The sequence below is a fragment of the Papilio xuthus genome, unplaced genomic scaffold (genome assembly GCF_000836235.2).
Source record: "Papilio xuthus unplaced genomic scaffold, Pxut_1.1 DF826949.1, whole genome shotgun sequence".
NCBI classification, from domain to species: domain Eukaryota; kingdom Metazoa; phylum Arthropoda; class Insecta; order Lepidoptera; family Papilionidae; genus Papilio; species Papilio xuthus.
In genome coordinates this window covers 1001767-1017606 of record NW_013531700.1, presented here as the reverse complement: position 1 = coordinate 1017606, position 15840 = coordinate 1001767, and the positions used below count along the sequence as shown (strand labels likewise).

Here is a 15840-nt window from a genome sequence, read left to right as displayed (position 1 = left end):
CAGCACCCAGTCGTAGCCGATGTTCCACAGGAACGGCCCTAAGACCGATCCCTGTGGAACACCGCACGACATGGCCCGTCGGGCCCAGCCGTCTCTGGTGGGGTACACGACAGCCCTTCCGATAAAATAGTCCCGGATCAGCCTTTACAGGTGACCCGGAACTCGGAAGTGCTGCAGTGCCCCCATCACCGCCGCCCAGGGCAGCGTGTTGAAGGCGTTGGAAATGTCCAACGACACCGCCACCAACACGCCGCTAACTTGAATGCCCTGCTTGGAATTATGTCAATTTTATGTTTATTTGCTAAACATTTTCTTAATTAATAAAATACGTAAATAATTGCTCCATTTAAATGCTTTAATGGATTTAAATATTAATTTAATGCTCAAATTTTAAAAATTTTTTTTAAGCATTTACTCAATAACTTGTCAATTTTTTGACTACGTAATATTATACGTAACGCAATAATGATACAACGAAAAACGTATTCTAAGTATCAAAATTGTTTATATTTTAATAATAGCATAATTTAAAAATAATTTGATTTTTTAAGTTAGAACAATTTAGTTTTTAGACTATATAACATGATAAATAAGTTGCTATATTTTATTTTTGAAATACAAATTTAAGGTGCCCTAAATAAAATTAATGATCCGTCACAAATTTAACTGCCATAAATCTACCAAATGTGTTACATACTTCAATTAACTTAATTAAATTTTTGTTTATAGATAATCCAAACTTTAAATGTAAAGAAATTATAAATTTTTAAATCACAATTTATTCATATGCACTATGGCTTTTTTTTAAACAGCCCAAAAATTATAGAGAAACTTATGAGTGAGATAGACACAATTTTCAAGATGGAGGATCTCCGTTTTGCGTTCAATTTGTAGCACAGATTATAAAAGTTTCATTTGCCTGGTAGCGTCGCGTTTAACTTGCCTCAGCGGAAATGTATTTAAAAAATAAAACTTGACATATGTCAACAGTCAAGTCATGTCAATGTTTTTCTTCTATACACACATTTGACAAATACATTTTGAGGTTAAGAATTTATTAACATTTAGGAACATTTATAACGACGAATGAACAAAAATTGCTAGGAATAATTATTACTAGTTTTAGTATAGCACTTTGTAACCCACGTTGTCGTTTTGTGTTGATAAATAATTAGATTTACCACACGTGTACTCTTATTTTCTTTTAAATTATTGTAAAGAGATTTAATAAAATGCCTCAGGATGATACGATGGATACCGATAACACTAAATATAAAGATGGTGTTAATAAGAACGCACGTTTAATTGTGCGAAACATTTCTTTCAAAGCTACGGAAGATTCTTTAAGAGAACATTTTTCTTCGTACGGTACCGTAGAGGAGGTTAAATTGTTAAAAAAACCTGATGGCAGACTTGTTGGCTCTGGATTTGTTCATTTCACACATGTTCCAATGGCAAATAAAGCTTTAACGGCTACAAATAAAAAACCTTTCATGGGTAAGTCTTTTTTAACAATAATCACAGTTACACCTTAGAGAATACGTTACTCTGGATACATTTTTTTAGTGTTTCTTATGAATATTTTATGTGTTCTTGTAGGTCGACCAATATCTGTATCCTTTGCAGTACCAAAACATAAATATGTTCAAGATGAACATAAAGTGAGACAGGAATCTAATGTAGACAGTACACCATCACAAGATTTTGAAGAAGGTTCGTATTTTTATAATTAAAATGTCACATTAAAATGTAGCAGGTTAATTAACTGCAAGAAATGGACAAAATCATATTGAATCTTATTAATATTATAAATATATAAGTTTAGATGAATGAATGTTTGTTTGAAGGTATCTCCGGAATGCCTTTACAGATTTTGATGAAATTTGGCATGGATGTAGAACATGGTCTGGAAGAACACATACACTGATATACTTTTTTTAATTCTGCATGGACAGTTGCAGGCAAAAGTTATGACATATGTCACATTTTAATCACTCTCATTTAATATCCTTCTAATATATATTTACAGTAAAAAGAGAAATTCTGATGCCAGAAGAAGAGGAGAAACATAAAATACAAAGAATCAACCGTAATGCTCGTCTTATTGTAAGAAATGTTTCATTTAAAGCAACAGAGGAATCTCTTAAAGAACATTTTGAGCCATATGGAGAAGTACAAGAGGTAAAATTGCTCAAAAAACCTGACGGGAAGTTAGTAGGATGTGCTTTTGTACATTTTAAAAATGTTCCAATGGCAAAGAAAGGATTATTGAATACAAATATGAAACCATTTTTGGGTAAGTTTTAATAAAAAAAAAATGTATAAACTGATATATAAACATGGCTAAACATTCACATATATACGTCCGGTGTCGCCACCGGATGTATATACGTGAGTGTTTACATAACCACTGAGGCACTGATGGCCGTTAAATATGTTTTTTTCACTATAAATATCTCTTGTTAATTGGTTATAATCTTCCAGGCAGACCAATCTCAGTGGATTGGGCGGTGGCTAAAGACAAATATATGCAGCATGTGGTCAGCCAGCAAATTGAGATGGAGGAGAAGATAAAGAAGGAGGAGTCTGACAGTGAGGAAGATGACACACCCCTCAATATATCTAATGAGGAATTGAAACAGGAGGTTAAGAGTAAGTACAAGAACACAATGTTGATGCTTGCTGTGTACGAACCTATATGACCCTGTATCGCGTGAGTCGCTTAGCGACTAAAATCGGCAGTTTTCAAATATCTATGTTGCCTTGTGTATATTGGGCCTTATTTTGAATTTTACTTTGTTAACAGATTTTTGCTAATTTACTAATATTTCTTGAACCATTCCAAGTACATAATCTCTATGCTTCTGCTAGGATAGTCAGATTCGAAGCCCCGACCACATGATCCGTCATCCCATTAACCATTAGGCTATTGATGCTTGAACACTAGTTGGTTTTTAGATTTTAATAATTTAGTTGTTAATAATTGAAAATTGATTCATAGCATTAATGTATATTTTTAATTAGGTGAATCAGATGATGGTTCTGATGACAGTGATGAAGATGAGAAGTCTGATGAAGATAAGGAAGAAGATGAAGAGGATGATGATGATGACAATGAAAGCAATGACGAGGATATTGATGATGAAGAAGAAATGGATGATGAAAAGAGTGTGACCAGTGCTGTAGCTGAGAAAAAACGGTACAATATTACATTGGAATCTGGATATGCGAGAATCCTTTACATCTCCGCTACGACTTAGGGTCCTTTAAGAAGCGAGCTTATCACCACCTAAAAGGCCGGCAACGCATCTGCGGTTTCTCTGGTATTGCTGATGTCCATGGGCGTCGTTGAACACCTCGGTGTTCCCGCTGTTCGTTTGCCCCCTTCTGTTATAAAAAAAATCCCTTACTCTGTGCAATTGAGAAAAATGTCATGGTCCCTTAGACTCTCGCTTATTCTGGTTTGACTGTATTGTTATTTATTATTTTAATGTTATTTTTAGGTTATAGAATATTTTTTTCTTTCTTTTGTTAGCTATGAACTAAGTAATTTTATAACAATTATGTTTTAAAATCCTGATTCTATTTAAATTATAACACATAATGATAAATAGCCACTAGTTATAACAAACTTAAATTTAATTTATACTATGTGCATAAAAATCACCCTCAACTTAGGGTAGGCTCCTTGCCCCTCGGTCGGGACGTATAGTGAGCTGATGATGATGATGTACCTGAAAATGTTGTCAAATAATTTGCTTTGTGGGTAAATATATAATTAAATGTGAATATATTTTCAGTATACAACTGAATGATGCTGAAGATGGTCTAACAGTGTTTGTCAGCAATGTACCGTTCAGTGTGGACGATGATCAGCTGAGACAGTTTGCTGAACAGACTGGACCTGTGAAGTACGCACTCATCTGTGTTGATAAGTTGACTGAACATTCAAAAGGATCTGGATTTGTTAAATTTGTTGTAAGTATCAGTTGTGTTGTCACTAAAAATATTATGAAAATTTAAAATAAGAGTGTAATTTGACTACAACTTTCATTTTTTATGGTTCCGTACCTCATAGGAAAAACACGGAACCCTTATAGGATCTATTTGTTGTCCGTCCGTCCATCCGTCAAGACCATTTTTTTTATATTAATTTAAAGTTGCTTTGAATTGATAATCGATTCTTGACATTTTTAAGAAACTCGATAATAATAAAACAATGATAATTTTTTATTAATTCTATAATATAAAAGTTGTATAGTATTTAGCAATTGAGTTGGCACGTCACCAATAACAATACTCTTATACTCTATGTGCCAACTCAATCAAGTACATAGATTTCGTTTTCTGACTTTCTCTAACTCAATTTACTAGAATCAAGCTGACGCAGAGAAGTTCCTATCTCTGCCGACGGAGCAGCTTCGCCTTGAGGGTCAGGTTGTCCAGGTGAAGCCGGCGCTCAAGAGAGAGAATCTTCAGAAGGGCAGTAAAAAGCAGCCTAAAGACAACAGAAACCTCTATCTAGTTAAAGAAGGAGGTATTTGGTTAAAAATCAATTATTATTTTTAGTTTTTGGGAAAATTCGTATAAGTTTTCTAAAATACAGAGTATTTAAGCACAATCCAAAGACCAGCTTAAGCTGATGTAACGATATTTTTTACATTTAAATTCTTAAACTCAAAGATGTGAGCGTTTTGTATATTATAAGGTGGCAAACGAGTAAGTGGTCTCCGTGAAGGTTTCCGAGCCTACAGTACGTCAGAGGTGACTAGGTCATAAGCAACCATGTGTGTGAAGAGTATTTACATGTGTCCACACCCCCGTAAACAGTGAGTAGAGGGAACAAGAGGGGGTTTAGTGGGTAGGCTCCATGTCCCTTTAGGGATATGGAGAGAGTCCCACATAACCGGAGTGGCTTTCCCCGAGGCACCCGGTATGCGTAACGCATTCCCCTTTTAAAAAAAAAGGTCATAGTCAACCATAGCCCAGTGCGAGTTGACTTCACACATATCTTTGAATTTCTTCACAGATATGTACAGCACGATGATTTCTTTCACCGTAAAAACGTCAGATAATTTTAAATATGTAAATGGAAAAACACATTGGTACACGGCGGGATTCGAACCCAAGACCTGCAGATTACAAGTGCATAACCCTGAGCCACTGATGCCTGAGGTTGTCTGGTTACTCCAAATATGTCTCTCTTTCACTCCTATCAGTCTCTACTGACCCTTAATATGATGTGTGATTGTAGTGGTGGTCGCGGGCACTCGTGCTGCTGTGGGTGTGTCAGCCTCCGACATGGCTAAGAGACTCGCACTTGAACGCAGTAAAACTCAAATGTTGAAGAACTTGAACAGGTAATTATGTCAAACAGATCATTTTTACAATTAATCTAGTTATACTCGATATATCTCATAGTTAAATAATTGCAGATATTTTTTTTAATTAGTATGCAGTAACTTTTGCTCCGAAGAGTGTTCTACATATAAAAAAAAAATCATTGAATTCCCTTGAGTCGTATATCAAAACTTTTACATTTATATTAATAAGAAATAAGGTTAAATTAAAAAAACACTTCTTAGGGAATTCAATATTATACCCGTGTAATAAATATTTACAATCTATCTTTTGTTAGGAAGAAAATCCGACATTGTCGGTGTACTGGCAACACTAGCCTTACTAAAATGTCGACGTTTATGTCCCCTCACTAATTGTTCTGACACTTGACTTTGTAATAAAAGCGCGCCATTCACGTCAAAGCATTCTAACTAAAAAAATCTGAAAGTTGGATGTTTATTTTTACATTTTTTTTATTTTTATGTACAGATTCGTATCTCGCTACCGTCTAGTAGTAGCAAACTTACCGGCGCAGTGGGATGACGGGCGCTTGCGACGCGAGTGCGTGCGCGCTGCGGGCAAACATGCTGTCATAGGTGAAGCACGCATCATGAGGGACCTCAGGGCTCCTGTAGACCGCTCCGGGAAACATCCGTAAGTTACCTAATATCTTTTGTACTAAGGGTGGGGGAATTAAAAGGTGCCTTTTCATGGGAAAAATGAGGTATATGAGACTGTAAAGGTCCTGGGATCATAAGCACGACTCTAGGAAGAGTATACCTATAACTTATCATCATCAGTTCACTATACTTCCTCAATGAGGAGCTCGGAGCATACCCTAAGTAAGACTAGGCCATAGTCAACCATAGCCCAGTGCGGGTTGACTTCATATATCTTTGAATTTCTTCGCAGATTTGCAGCATCAATATTTTCCTTCACCGTAAGAACGTCGGATAAATGTACATATGTAAATCGTAATATACATTGGTAAATGGCAGAATTCGAACCCAGGACCAGCAGATTACAAGACAAATGTTTAACTCTTGAACTACCGACGTTCTATTATGTTTTAACAGTGGTTGAGCCCGCTTTAACATCTTCGCACGAATTGTCCCGGCTCGCCCGCGCCGCACAATCGCGTATGTCTATGGGCAACGGTCACTTCGCTATTTCAGTGATTTCAGGTGGCCGCTCGCTCGTTTGTCACCTTATGATATAAAAAAAAATTTCTATCTTTAACTTATACAGCTATTTAAATAGAAGAAATTTGTTCCAGGTCTAAAGGCTACGGTTTTGTAATGTTCACGCGGCACGAGGACGCCCTCACATGTCTGCGGAAACTAAACAACAACCCAGATGTTATAGACAGGAATAATGTAAGTAGAGAATCTAGCTATGAATAAATTACCTATTTTATATCTGAAGCATTACATAATTAAAAAATAATAATTGTCTGTGGAAAATTTTAAAATATTAATATAAAGAAAGCAGTTGTTTTTTTTTCAATATTTTGCGAGTATATTTTAATACGATTATTTTTTATAGCGACCTATAGTGTCATTTTCCATCGAAGATCGTACAGCATTAAATGCAAGAAAGAAGAGATTAGAAAAATCTATAGCAAATAATCCATTGGCTAAGAAAGAGACAGACTCAGAAGAACGCGGTAAGAATAGAAAGAGAAAGATGCAAACCGCACCAGACGAGAGTTACATGAGAAAAGGTAAATTCGGTAAGAAATTCAAAGATCAAAATGGCGCAGGTAAATTCGTGATGATGCCAAAAACAGCAGATGTAGGTGAATATACAGGATTAACAGCTAAAGAAGGAAGTCAGCATAAAATGAGGAATAACCATAAACTACGAGCTCAGCAGGAGATCCATAGACAAACTGTCAAAGATGAGAAGAAAAAGAATCAACGAACATGGCGACTCAAAATGGCGGCCCGCGAAAGAATAAAGTTGCCAAAACAAAAAGTCAATAAAAATAAAACGGCAAGCAAGAGGAAGAAATATAAGAATGTGTAGCTTTTTTAATGTATATGATTGTAAAATAAATAATTTGAATTATACGCGTTTTATTACTTATTTCTATTTATCTAAAGAACTTTTTGATCGAAAGTATGTTCATTTTACTGTCTTGGTCTCGACCAATATTTCGGCAATATCGGTATTCGTATTTATTTAATTTGAATTTCCTAAAATTCAAAAATATAATACATGTTACGCTCGAGGATATTAAATAAAAGTTATTTTGATATATCCAAATATAATTTTATTTCTTATTTACAAAAAAAAACAAACCGAAACCTATTAATACTAAATATGTTTTTATAAGTTTTTCATAACCACAAACCTTAACCTAAATTAAAGTTACGTAAGGATTGGTCTGAATTTCTTTAAAATTAGATTTTATTTAGTAAAAATCCGAATTTAAGTCGAAGTTAAATAATAAAAATACGAAGTAAATTATCACAGAGTAGTTAGGCGGTAGCTCGTTTCTTTTCATGGATACTGTCATGGTGTCTCTCAGAGGCTCTCTCGCGGAGTACTGTTGTATGTTCGCGCAGGTGAGCTAGCAGCAGGTCGCGGTACTCTTCTGGATGGTGCATGTAGTGCAGCACGTGAGGAGAGTTCTTCCAGCACTTCCAGGTGCACTGTATAGATATAAACAATAGTACTAAAAAAAATCTAATTTTGAAGACATCTTATAGTATGTATTAAAAGAAATTACTAATTTTTCTATTGCTAGATTTTAGTCAGATGTAACCAGAAAGTCAGTAAAGGTGGCAAATATTAGCAAAACGAAATCATGAACTGTCAGAATTTCGTCACGTATTGTCAGATTTACGTCATATAATGTCATAATTAGAGTTTACCTTGATTCCCATCTGCAGCCATGTATCATGAGCGTTTTGGATGTTTGTTTCTGCGCCGACAGGGTCGCTACTGGACAGCAGGAAGAGACCGGGTGCGCGGCAAGGTGTGGAATAATACGTGTCAGATGCAAGCTTGTACTGAGCTGTCACTGAACTGAATACTTTCAAGTATAATCTGTGGATGTAAAATGTTATCTGTAAAACATAGAATGGATGATTAAAATCTTACTAATATTATAAAAGCGAAAGTTAAGATGGATGGATAGATGGATGTTTGTAACAAGCCATCTCCAGAACAGCTTATCAGATTTCGATAAAGTCTGGAAGAACTCTTGGGCTACCAAACACTTTTTTTTAATTCCGTTCGAACGGAGTCGTGGGCAATATTTAGTGAAATGACTGTAATGATAAAAATTAGAACTTAACAAAGATATCTATCGACAGTTTTTACATTTGAAAAGGTTGATAGATAGTTACAAGGTAAAATTTTATTGCAACAATAAGTGCCTTTTATAACTACAATGAAGTAAAAGTGTATTTACTCTAAAGTGGAATGCAAAGTACTACGCAGGAACTTATTGTTGGGGAAGAGCGCGTACGGTACCCCAACAGTGACGGCAGTCAGGTCCGCCACTGAGTCCCACACCTGCGCCTCCACACGGTCCAGCACCGGCTGGTATCTAACCATCAAAAACGAGTAAATAATCAGCTAAAAAAACAAGGCCAAATTGCTTTGTAACAAATTATTGCAAACAAGCAAGTGCCGGTTGACCATACACATTTGAACATGTGTATCCTACCTTTATTCGACACAGGAGGGATGCACAGAAAAAGGATATTTTCTCCTTCTATGCGTCCTCTCCTCTGCCAAATTCATATTGCTTTCTAATACCTTCTTTATAAGAAAAGGGTGGGAAGGGAAAGAGAGGTAAAATTAGGCGTCCAGCATGCGTCTGTCTTATGTGTGGTCGTGATATTGCACTGGTCGATCGGGCCCATTGAAACATATGCGGGCTTTACCACTGTTATCTGTGACTCATACTTTGTACGTTTATTTATACGATATAAATAGGACAGCTTGACTTTACTTCATGTAACCTTTTACACTTATACGAGATTTCAAAATAAACCTATTTTTGGTAAAGTTTTTGTTTACTATTCATTTATATAGTAGTCTTGTGTTATAATTCAAGGTGAATGACGTCATCTTCACATGTTAGACGTTTACGCAATTGATATATTCAAACAATACGAACAAAAAGTAGGTGTTAATTGTGTTCCTTTAACGTCGTATTGCTCTTTGCCCCAACAAACAGGTGGGTATTTTAATAAAAGAAAAACAGCAAGAGATAAACTTTACCGTGGGGATCAAAATCAAATCAAAATTTGTCATTTCATGACCCCTCTGAGATAACTAATCTTTGGACGTTTAATCTTAGTGACCAAAATCCCCCTTTAATATATATTGTTATTTCAGTTTTGTCAAAGATAATGATAGGGATGACGATATGTTTTATAGAGAGATTTTGGTCTCAGAAACCCAAGATCAGTAAATGAAACGCTCGGCACAAAACACCTATAAGTCTTAATATAATATACATCTTGCTGCGATTGTTTGAAACCAGTTCCACCAAGAGCTCGACAGAAAGTAACTCTCAAGGCCTGCAAATTACAGTCACACATTACCCTATTTCCTCCCCCCTCATAAAGGCATGGTAAATATGGGCGCCATAGAAATCTCCCCCCAGTCACTGGGAAACACTTAATCCAACACCTGCTAGGAAAAATAATTGTACGTCAAAAACAATACTTACAATTTCTTATCGTTAACAGCATAGACGAGACCTTCTGACCACACGTAGCCTCCCACAGAGAAGCCATGCACCACGAACTTGTCACCGTTGTGATACATAAACTTGATTAGGTCCCGCGCTACTACCTATGGAAAATAAACGTCGCGGCGTCAGTATCAGTCAGAAGCCCTCAATCCTTTCAAGAGTAAGGTAAAAAGCCATTAAAAAAGCTGACGAGTACCATCTTTTTTTTTAATTTAATAACAAAGTTTTTTATTTGACTCAAAGCTTACTTCTTACTATAATAAATGCGAAAGTTTAGATGGATGTTTGTTTAAAGATATCTCAGGACCAGCTCTATGGGTCTTGGTGAAATTTGGCATAGATGTAGAACATAGTCTGGAAGAACATATAGGCTACTAATTAAGTTTGACTCAGCGCGGACTATGTCGCAGACGATACCTAATGACATTATTATTCTCAAAGGGTAATGACTCGATTGCTTTGGAAATTTAAAATTCAAAATTATATATTATATCCTTCAAATTAGGTATATCTGCTTAATTGTATTTGACTTCAAGTTTATTGTTTCGATGGTAATTTAAAATTTTGATTAGCTCACTATTTAGTCACTAAGTAAACTTATATTAAGATTTATTTATGTAGATGGCAAACAAAAAATTGTTTATACGTTTGAAAAGGACTTTGAGCTATACATTTCAAAGGCTGCAAAATATTTTATATTATATTTATGAAAATAATGATAACTAATGAAAATAATTAACGTAATTAAACAATCATTAATGATTCCATTTTACAAATGTTAAAAATATAACTGTATTCATCATCAACCTGCCCTTATCCCTATTGAGGGTCGGCACAATATGTACTACTCCTCCATACATCTCTATCAGCCTTCATATCCGAATCTAACCCCCTCCTACGCATATCTTCTTTCACACAGTCATCCCATACTTTTTTTGGTCTTCATCTACCTTTGTAGCCATCCACATTCATCATCATCCCTCCGCACATGTCCGTTAACCTCAAAAAATATAGTTAAACACGTGTTTTAACCCTTTGAACGCCGGTGATGGATATTATGGACGTCAAAGGGTTTATTATAAATATGTATCACCATATTACTTCCGGTAATAGTATTTCATTATTTATTGGTCAAGAAATTTCGTAATGCTGCGCATAATAATGTTTTAAATAGCCATAATTTGTGAAAAAAAACGCGTTATAGTCACGGTATAAAAAGGTTAATATATGTTTAAGCTTAGTTTTTTTTATGATAAGGCCCTAACCGTAGGATTCTGACAGAAAGCGGGCTCTACCACTGTAACAATGGTAGAGCCCGCTTTAACATCTTCGCACGAATCGGCCCGGCTCGTCCGGTGAAATACCACGACCACACAGAAGACAGGCGTGAAGTGGAAGCAATTCCGCGTTTCGTCTGATGAGTGTGCGTCCCGGAGGCCTAATTTAGTCCTCTTTCCCTTCCCAACCTCTTTTTTATAAGGAAAGGATGGGAAGTGTAAATGAGCGATTTCAGATGGCCGCTCGCTCGTTTGCCACCTTATGATATTATATAAAAAAAAGAAAGCTCTGTACAAAACATATCGTTATCCCCATCATTATCTTTGACAAAACAGAAATAACAGTATGTTTTAAACGGGGATTATGGTCTTGGAAAACCACGGTAAGTCCTTGATCCGTTATCAAACAAAGAACCGCCTGTAAGATAAACACTGTTAAAATAACATCTCTATTATAGTTTTTTTTCTAACCTTTACTCCGTTCATGGGTCTCATGAGTTGCCATGGTGTGCAGGACACGGAGATGACGTCATAGCCCTGTTCTAAGTAAAGCTCCGCGTACTTCATCACGTGCTTTGGTTTGGATAGTAACCAGCTAAGCATTATACACATGGGTTTGTTTATTGGTTCAGCACATCTATAGAGAAAAGGGTAAGTTGTAAGATTCGTATAGAGATTAGAATTGTTTCAACATTATTTTTGTTTACAATGTTAGTCCTCTCGTTACAATGCAAAAATAAGTGAAGAATTTTCACTACAAATGAATCAAGCGAATCAGATAGCGAAGTGGCCGTAGCTCATAGACATTTGTATTTGCTCATGCGTTGCTTACCGTGGGTTTCTGAGACCAAAATTTAAAACATATTGTTATCTCTGTTTTGTCAAAGATGACGATATAATGTTTCATACGGAGATTTAGGTCTTGGAAACTCACGGTTAATCTTACTAATGTTATAAATGCGAAAGTTCCTTTGATGGTATCTCCAGAACGGCTGTATGGACACCGCTGAAATTTGACATAGATACACATAGTCTGGAACAACACATAGGCGACTAATTAAGTTTTTTTTAATTCCGCGCGGACGGAGTCGCGTGCTACAACTAGTTTGTACTCACTTCATAGTTTGAGGGTCTACAGAGAGTTTGATCTTGTCGTTGCTGATATGTTTGATGTTCCTGGTGATGTCCTGCGTGTGCGCATTTCGATCGCAGCTAACCAGTGGAGAAGTGCACACTAGAGGTCGCTTCAAACACGTTGATAACTAGATGATATGAAAAATATGCAATTTCAAAGTTCATAGAGACATAGGATTTGAGGAGTACAGCTGCACGGAATAAAATCTTCAAAATATTTCTAACGCGTAACTAAGTAACTACGGGATCACTAGCCTGTCAAATGTATAGTTTTTAATTTTTGGTGTATTTTGTTTGTTATGGTGAATGTTTTAATTTACCTGCTTTTTTAAACTGTGGCTTGATCTCCCCTGGCAAACAGCGAATGTAAAAATTCTCGCTATTTCTCCCATTTTTGGAAGTCCTGTGGAATGAAAAATATTTTTTTTAAATGTAATATCCTACTAATATTATTAATGTAAAAGGAATTTCGCTAAAATTTGGTATACATGTAGAAAATAATCTAGAACATAGGCTAATTTGTTTTTTTTAATATCGCGCGGACGGAATCGCGGGCGACAGCTAGTATTAAGTGAACAAAAGATATCAAATGTATTTTTAATATATTTTGCAGAAGTACTACTCATTACTGTGCGATGATATCTATACCCGCTTGAAATAACTATATTTTAAATTTTTATATTATTTTGCAATTTTCCTTAAAGATATTTAAATAAATTTAATTCATTTATTATTTATTATATAGCATACTAGCTGTCGCCCGTGACTCCGTCCGCGCGGGATTAAATATAGAAAGTAGCCACAGACCTGCTGAATTTTGTATAAAATTTCATGAAAAATCGTTTAAGCCGTTTCGGAGTAGTATGGTAACTAACATTGTGACACGAGAATTTTATATATTTTATAGTATTTTGTTCAATAATTTATTTATAGTTACTGAACTCTGTAGTCTTTATTTTACAACTTAAGTCAAATTAAACTGGCATTTATTAAGAACAAGTAAATAAACGCTGCCACACACGGGCTATTTCAAACAGTAACGATCGTTCCAAGCACTCTGGCGTAGGGTGGTCAGCAATTGACGATTGCCATACACGGATCTCAGCAGTCGCCGCTTGAAAATGTTGTCTTACCCTAACTAGCTTGAAATAGTCCGTACGTTCTTTAGTGACCTACAAAAGATCAATTCGATTTCTCGTTATATAAAACCTTTTTTGCGTGCATTCTTTCGCGTAAACATTGTATTATTCATGTAGCGAATATTGTAGACCTTAAACTTTGACATTTGGTAATTACCGCTCTATGTGACCCAAATTGCATTTTAATGTCTGGAAGTAATGAGATGTCAATTACGATGTCGGTTTATTTGATGAACGAGGTATGGCTTATGTGCTACCAAGTTCTTAAGTAACTCTTCATCTTCCTGCCCTGTTACTTCAGGCACAGTGTGGGTAGACAAAGAATTAAATTCGATTACCACTTAAGGTCAGTAAGTAAAGCACACTATAACCATAAGAGCTACTTAACACGTAATTTATGTTGCTATGATATATTATGTCCTAATTGCATTGTAGGGGCCGTTTACATGAACCAGGGTGCAGAACAGAGCAATTCAATCGCGAATATTATTTTATACGATTGGGAGAAGGTTTAATTTTAATTATAACTACTTTTTACGTTTAATATAAAAAAAGTGTAAAATAAAATAAAATATTGTACCAATCTCATTATTTACGACAAAAAATCTGCTTTCCGTTTGCAGTTTGAACGCACCCTTAGTCGTCAAAGGAAATTTGAGAGAAGTGTTGTTCATATTTTTTGTTTGTTACCTCTACTTATATTAGTCGTCTAGTTGTTGTATATGTTTTATTGATAATGATGTTGGTAACAATTTTTTTTTCTTATACTGTTAATTAATTTTTACATAAAAGATTAAAAAAACTCATTAATTTCTAGACTTTTTATTACGGAAAGAAACTCTAATTTACTATTTCCATACATATAGATTTATTTACTTGATAATCGTTCCTTTGTTATAAATCAGTTTTATCGTTTTTTTTTTCATCAAAGTACAACCGGTTAGTGCAGTTCTGAAAGGTAATTAATTTTAATAATAACTAAGCCTTCGTCCTTAATTTCAAGTTAAAGTCGACCTAAACATTTTAATAGATATAAAATTGGTGTCGTAGTTGCAAAATACCTGTTGGGAAAGTTGCGTGATTTTATTATGTCTACTTTAATATTTCTTGCGACTGCAAAATATCAGCCAAAAGTATTATTTATTTCCAAGTTCAGTATTTTTAGGCATTAAACGCTAGTAGTTAGTATAAAAAGGATGCTAGGATCATAAAAATAATTAAAAGCATATTAAAACGTACGCAATATTCTTGTTATTATGCAATGAAACTCACCGTTATTTAGTATCACGCTTTCATAAAATTCTTTAATAAGAATAAAAAAACCTCGTAGTTCCTTTAGTAACTGTTATTCTTCGAATAAAACAAATGAATCAAAATACAAAATGTAAACATAAGTCTCACTGGTTGCAATTACAGATTATAAAAACATGAATAAATACGCCTCCATCGATGGCGTCGCGAAACGTACTGAATTCATTTTGCCATTTTTAGCGCGAACACGAACAACACGCGTGTTCCCGCCATATTCCCGTTATCTGTCAAATGTGTTTTTTTCGTAAACAAGCAAAAGCATTGTATCGAGTCGTGCAATTTATTATTTTTATCATACATGCTTTTGATAGTGAGTCACAAAGGTGAGTGTCTAGCCAATACCAATAACTGTAATTAACATTTTAGCATATAATTTAAAGGTTAGGTAGAGATGACGAATTTTCAACTCAATTATTCGACCATGATACTTCTTTTTTCTATTTAACTTTTTTAGCTTAGCCAAACAACCCGCTCAAATTGAATATTAAAGCTACAACGATTTATTTGGTAGGAAAATTCGAAACACCTTTAGGAATATATTTACCCCGAAGTTTCCATCGACCTCGTATTTTGAAAAAAGTAATGAAGGTCAAGGGTCAACATTGGGTTTTACGACGAAATGATAAGTTTTATCAAAAATTACCTTCGACCGAGTTGCCGATTATAAAATTATCTATAAAAAAACCTTTACGTACTGTTTTTAACGAGCCACCATTTCTAAAATTTTAACTATATGATTTTTGACCTTGAATATTTTTTTCAAATTCGGTATCGACTTGGCCTTATGTTTCCCATATAATGTGTTCGAAACAAACCAAATGTCGCTTAAATTAACTGAGCTATTATTCTAAAATCTTTTGTTTTAATATTCAAAACATTCGTTTCATTATTTGCTGGTTCACTAGGGTTAAATAAAGTCTGT

General features: G+C 35.0%; 2 protein-coding genes across 2 annotated transcripts; one reads left to right on the top strand and one right to left on the bottom strand.

Moving 5' to 3' along the window:
- Positions 1-1059: 1059 nt before the first annotated feature.
- Positions 1060-7412, top strand: LOC106120827 (RNA-binding protein 28). The gene is made up of 11 exons (XM_013316279.1): positions 1060-1497; positions 1600-1713; positions 2030-2296; positions 2485-2652; positions 3025-3199; positions 3801-3978; positions 4375-4537; positions 5255-5360; positions 5830-5994; positions 6617-6716; positions 6886-7412. Exons 1-11 carry the CDS (start codon positions 1233-1235, stop codon positions 7366-7368), a joined length of 2184 nt encoding a protein of 727 aa, XP_013171733.1. The 5' UTR covers positions 1060-1232; the 3' UTR covers positions 7369-7412.
- A 244-nt stretch (positions 7413-7656) lies between these two features.
- LOC106120847 (uncharacterized) lies at positions 7657-15482 on the bottom strand. Its single transcript, XM_013316311.1, has 8 exons — positions 15463-15482; positions 12789-12871; positions 12451-12596; positions 11806-11971; positions 10034-10158; positions 8762-8899; positions 8220-8394; positions 7657-7997 (listed from the first exon to the last, which is right to left on the bottom strand). Exons 2-8 carry the CDS (start codon positions 12858-12860, stop codon positions 7824-7826), a joined length of 996 nt encoding a protein of 331 aa, XP_013171765.1. The 5' UTR covers positions 12861-12871; positions 15463-15482; the 3' UTR covers positions 7657-7823.
- Between the last annotated feature and the right edge of the window lie 358 nt (positions 15483-15840).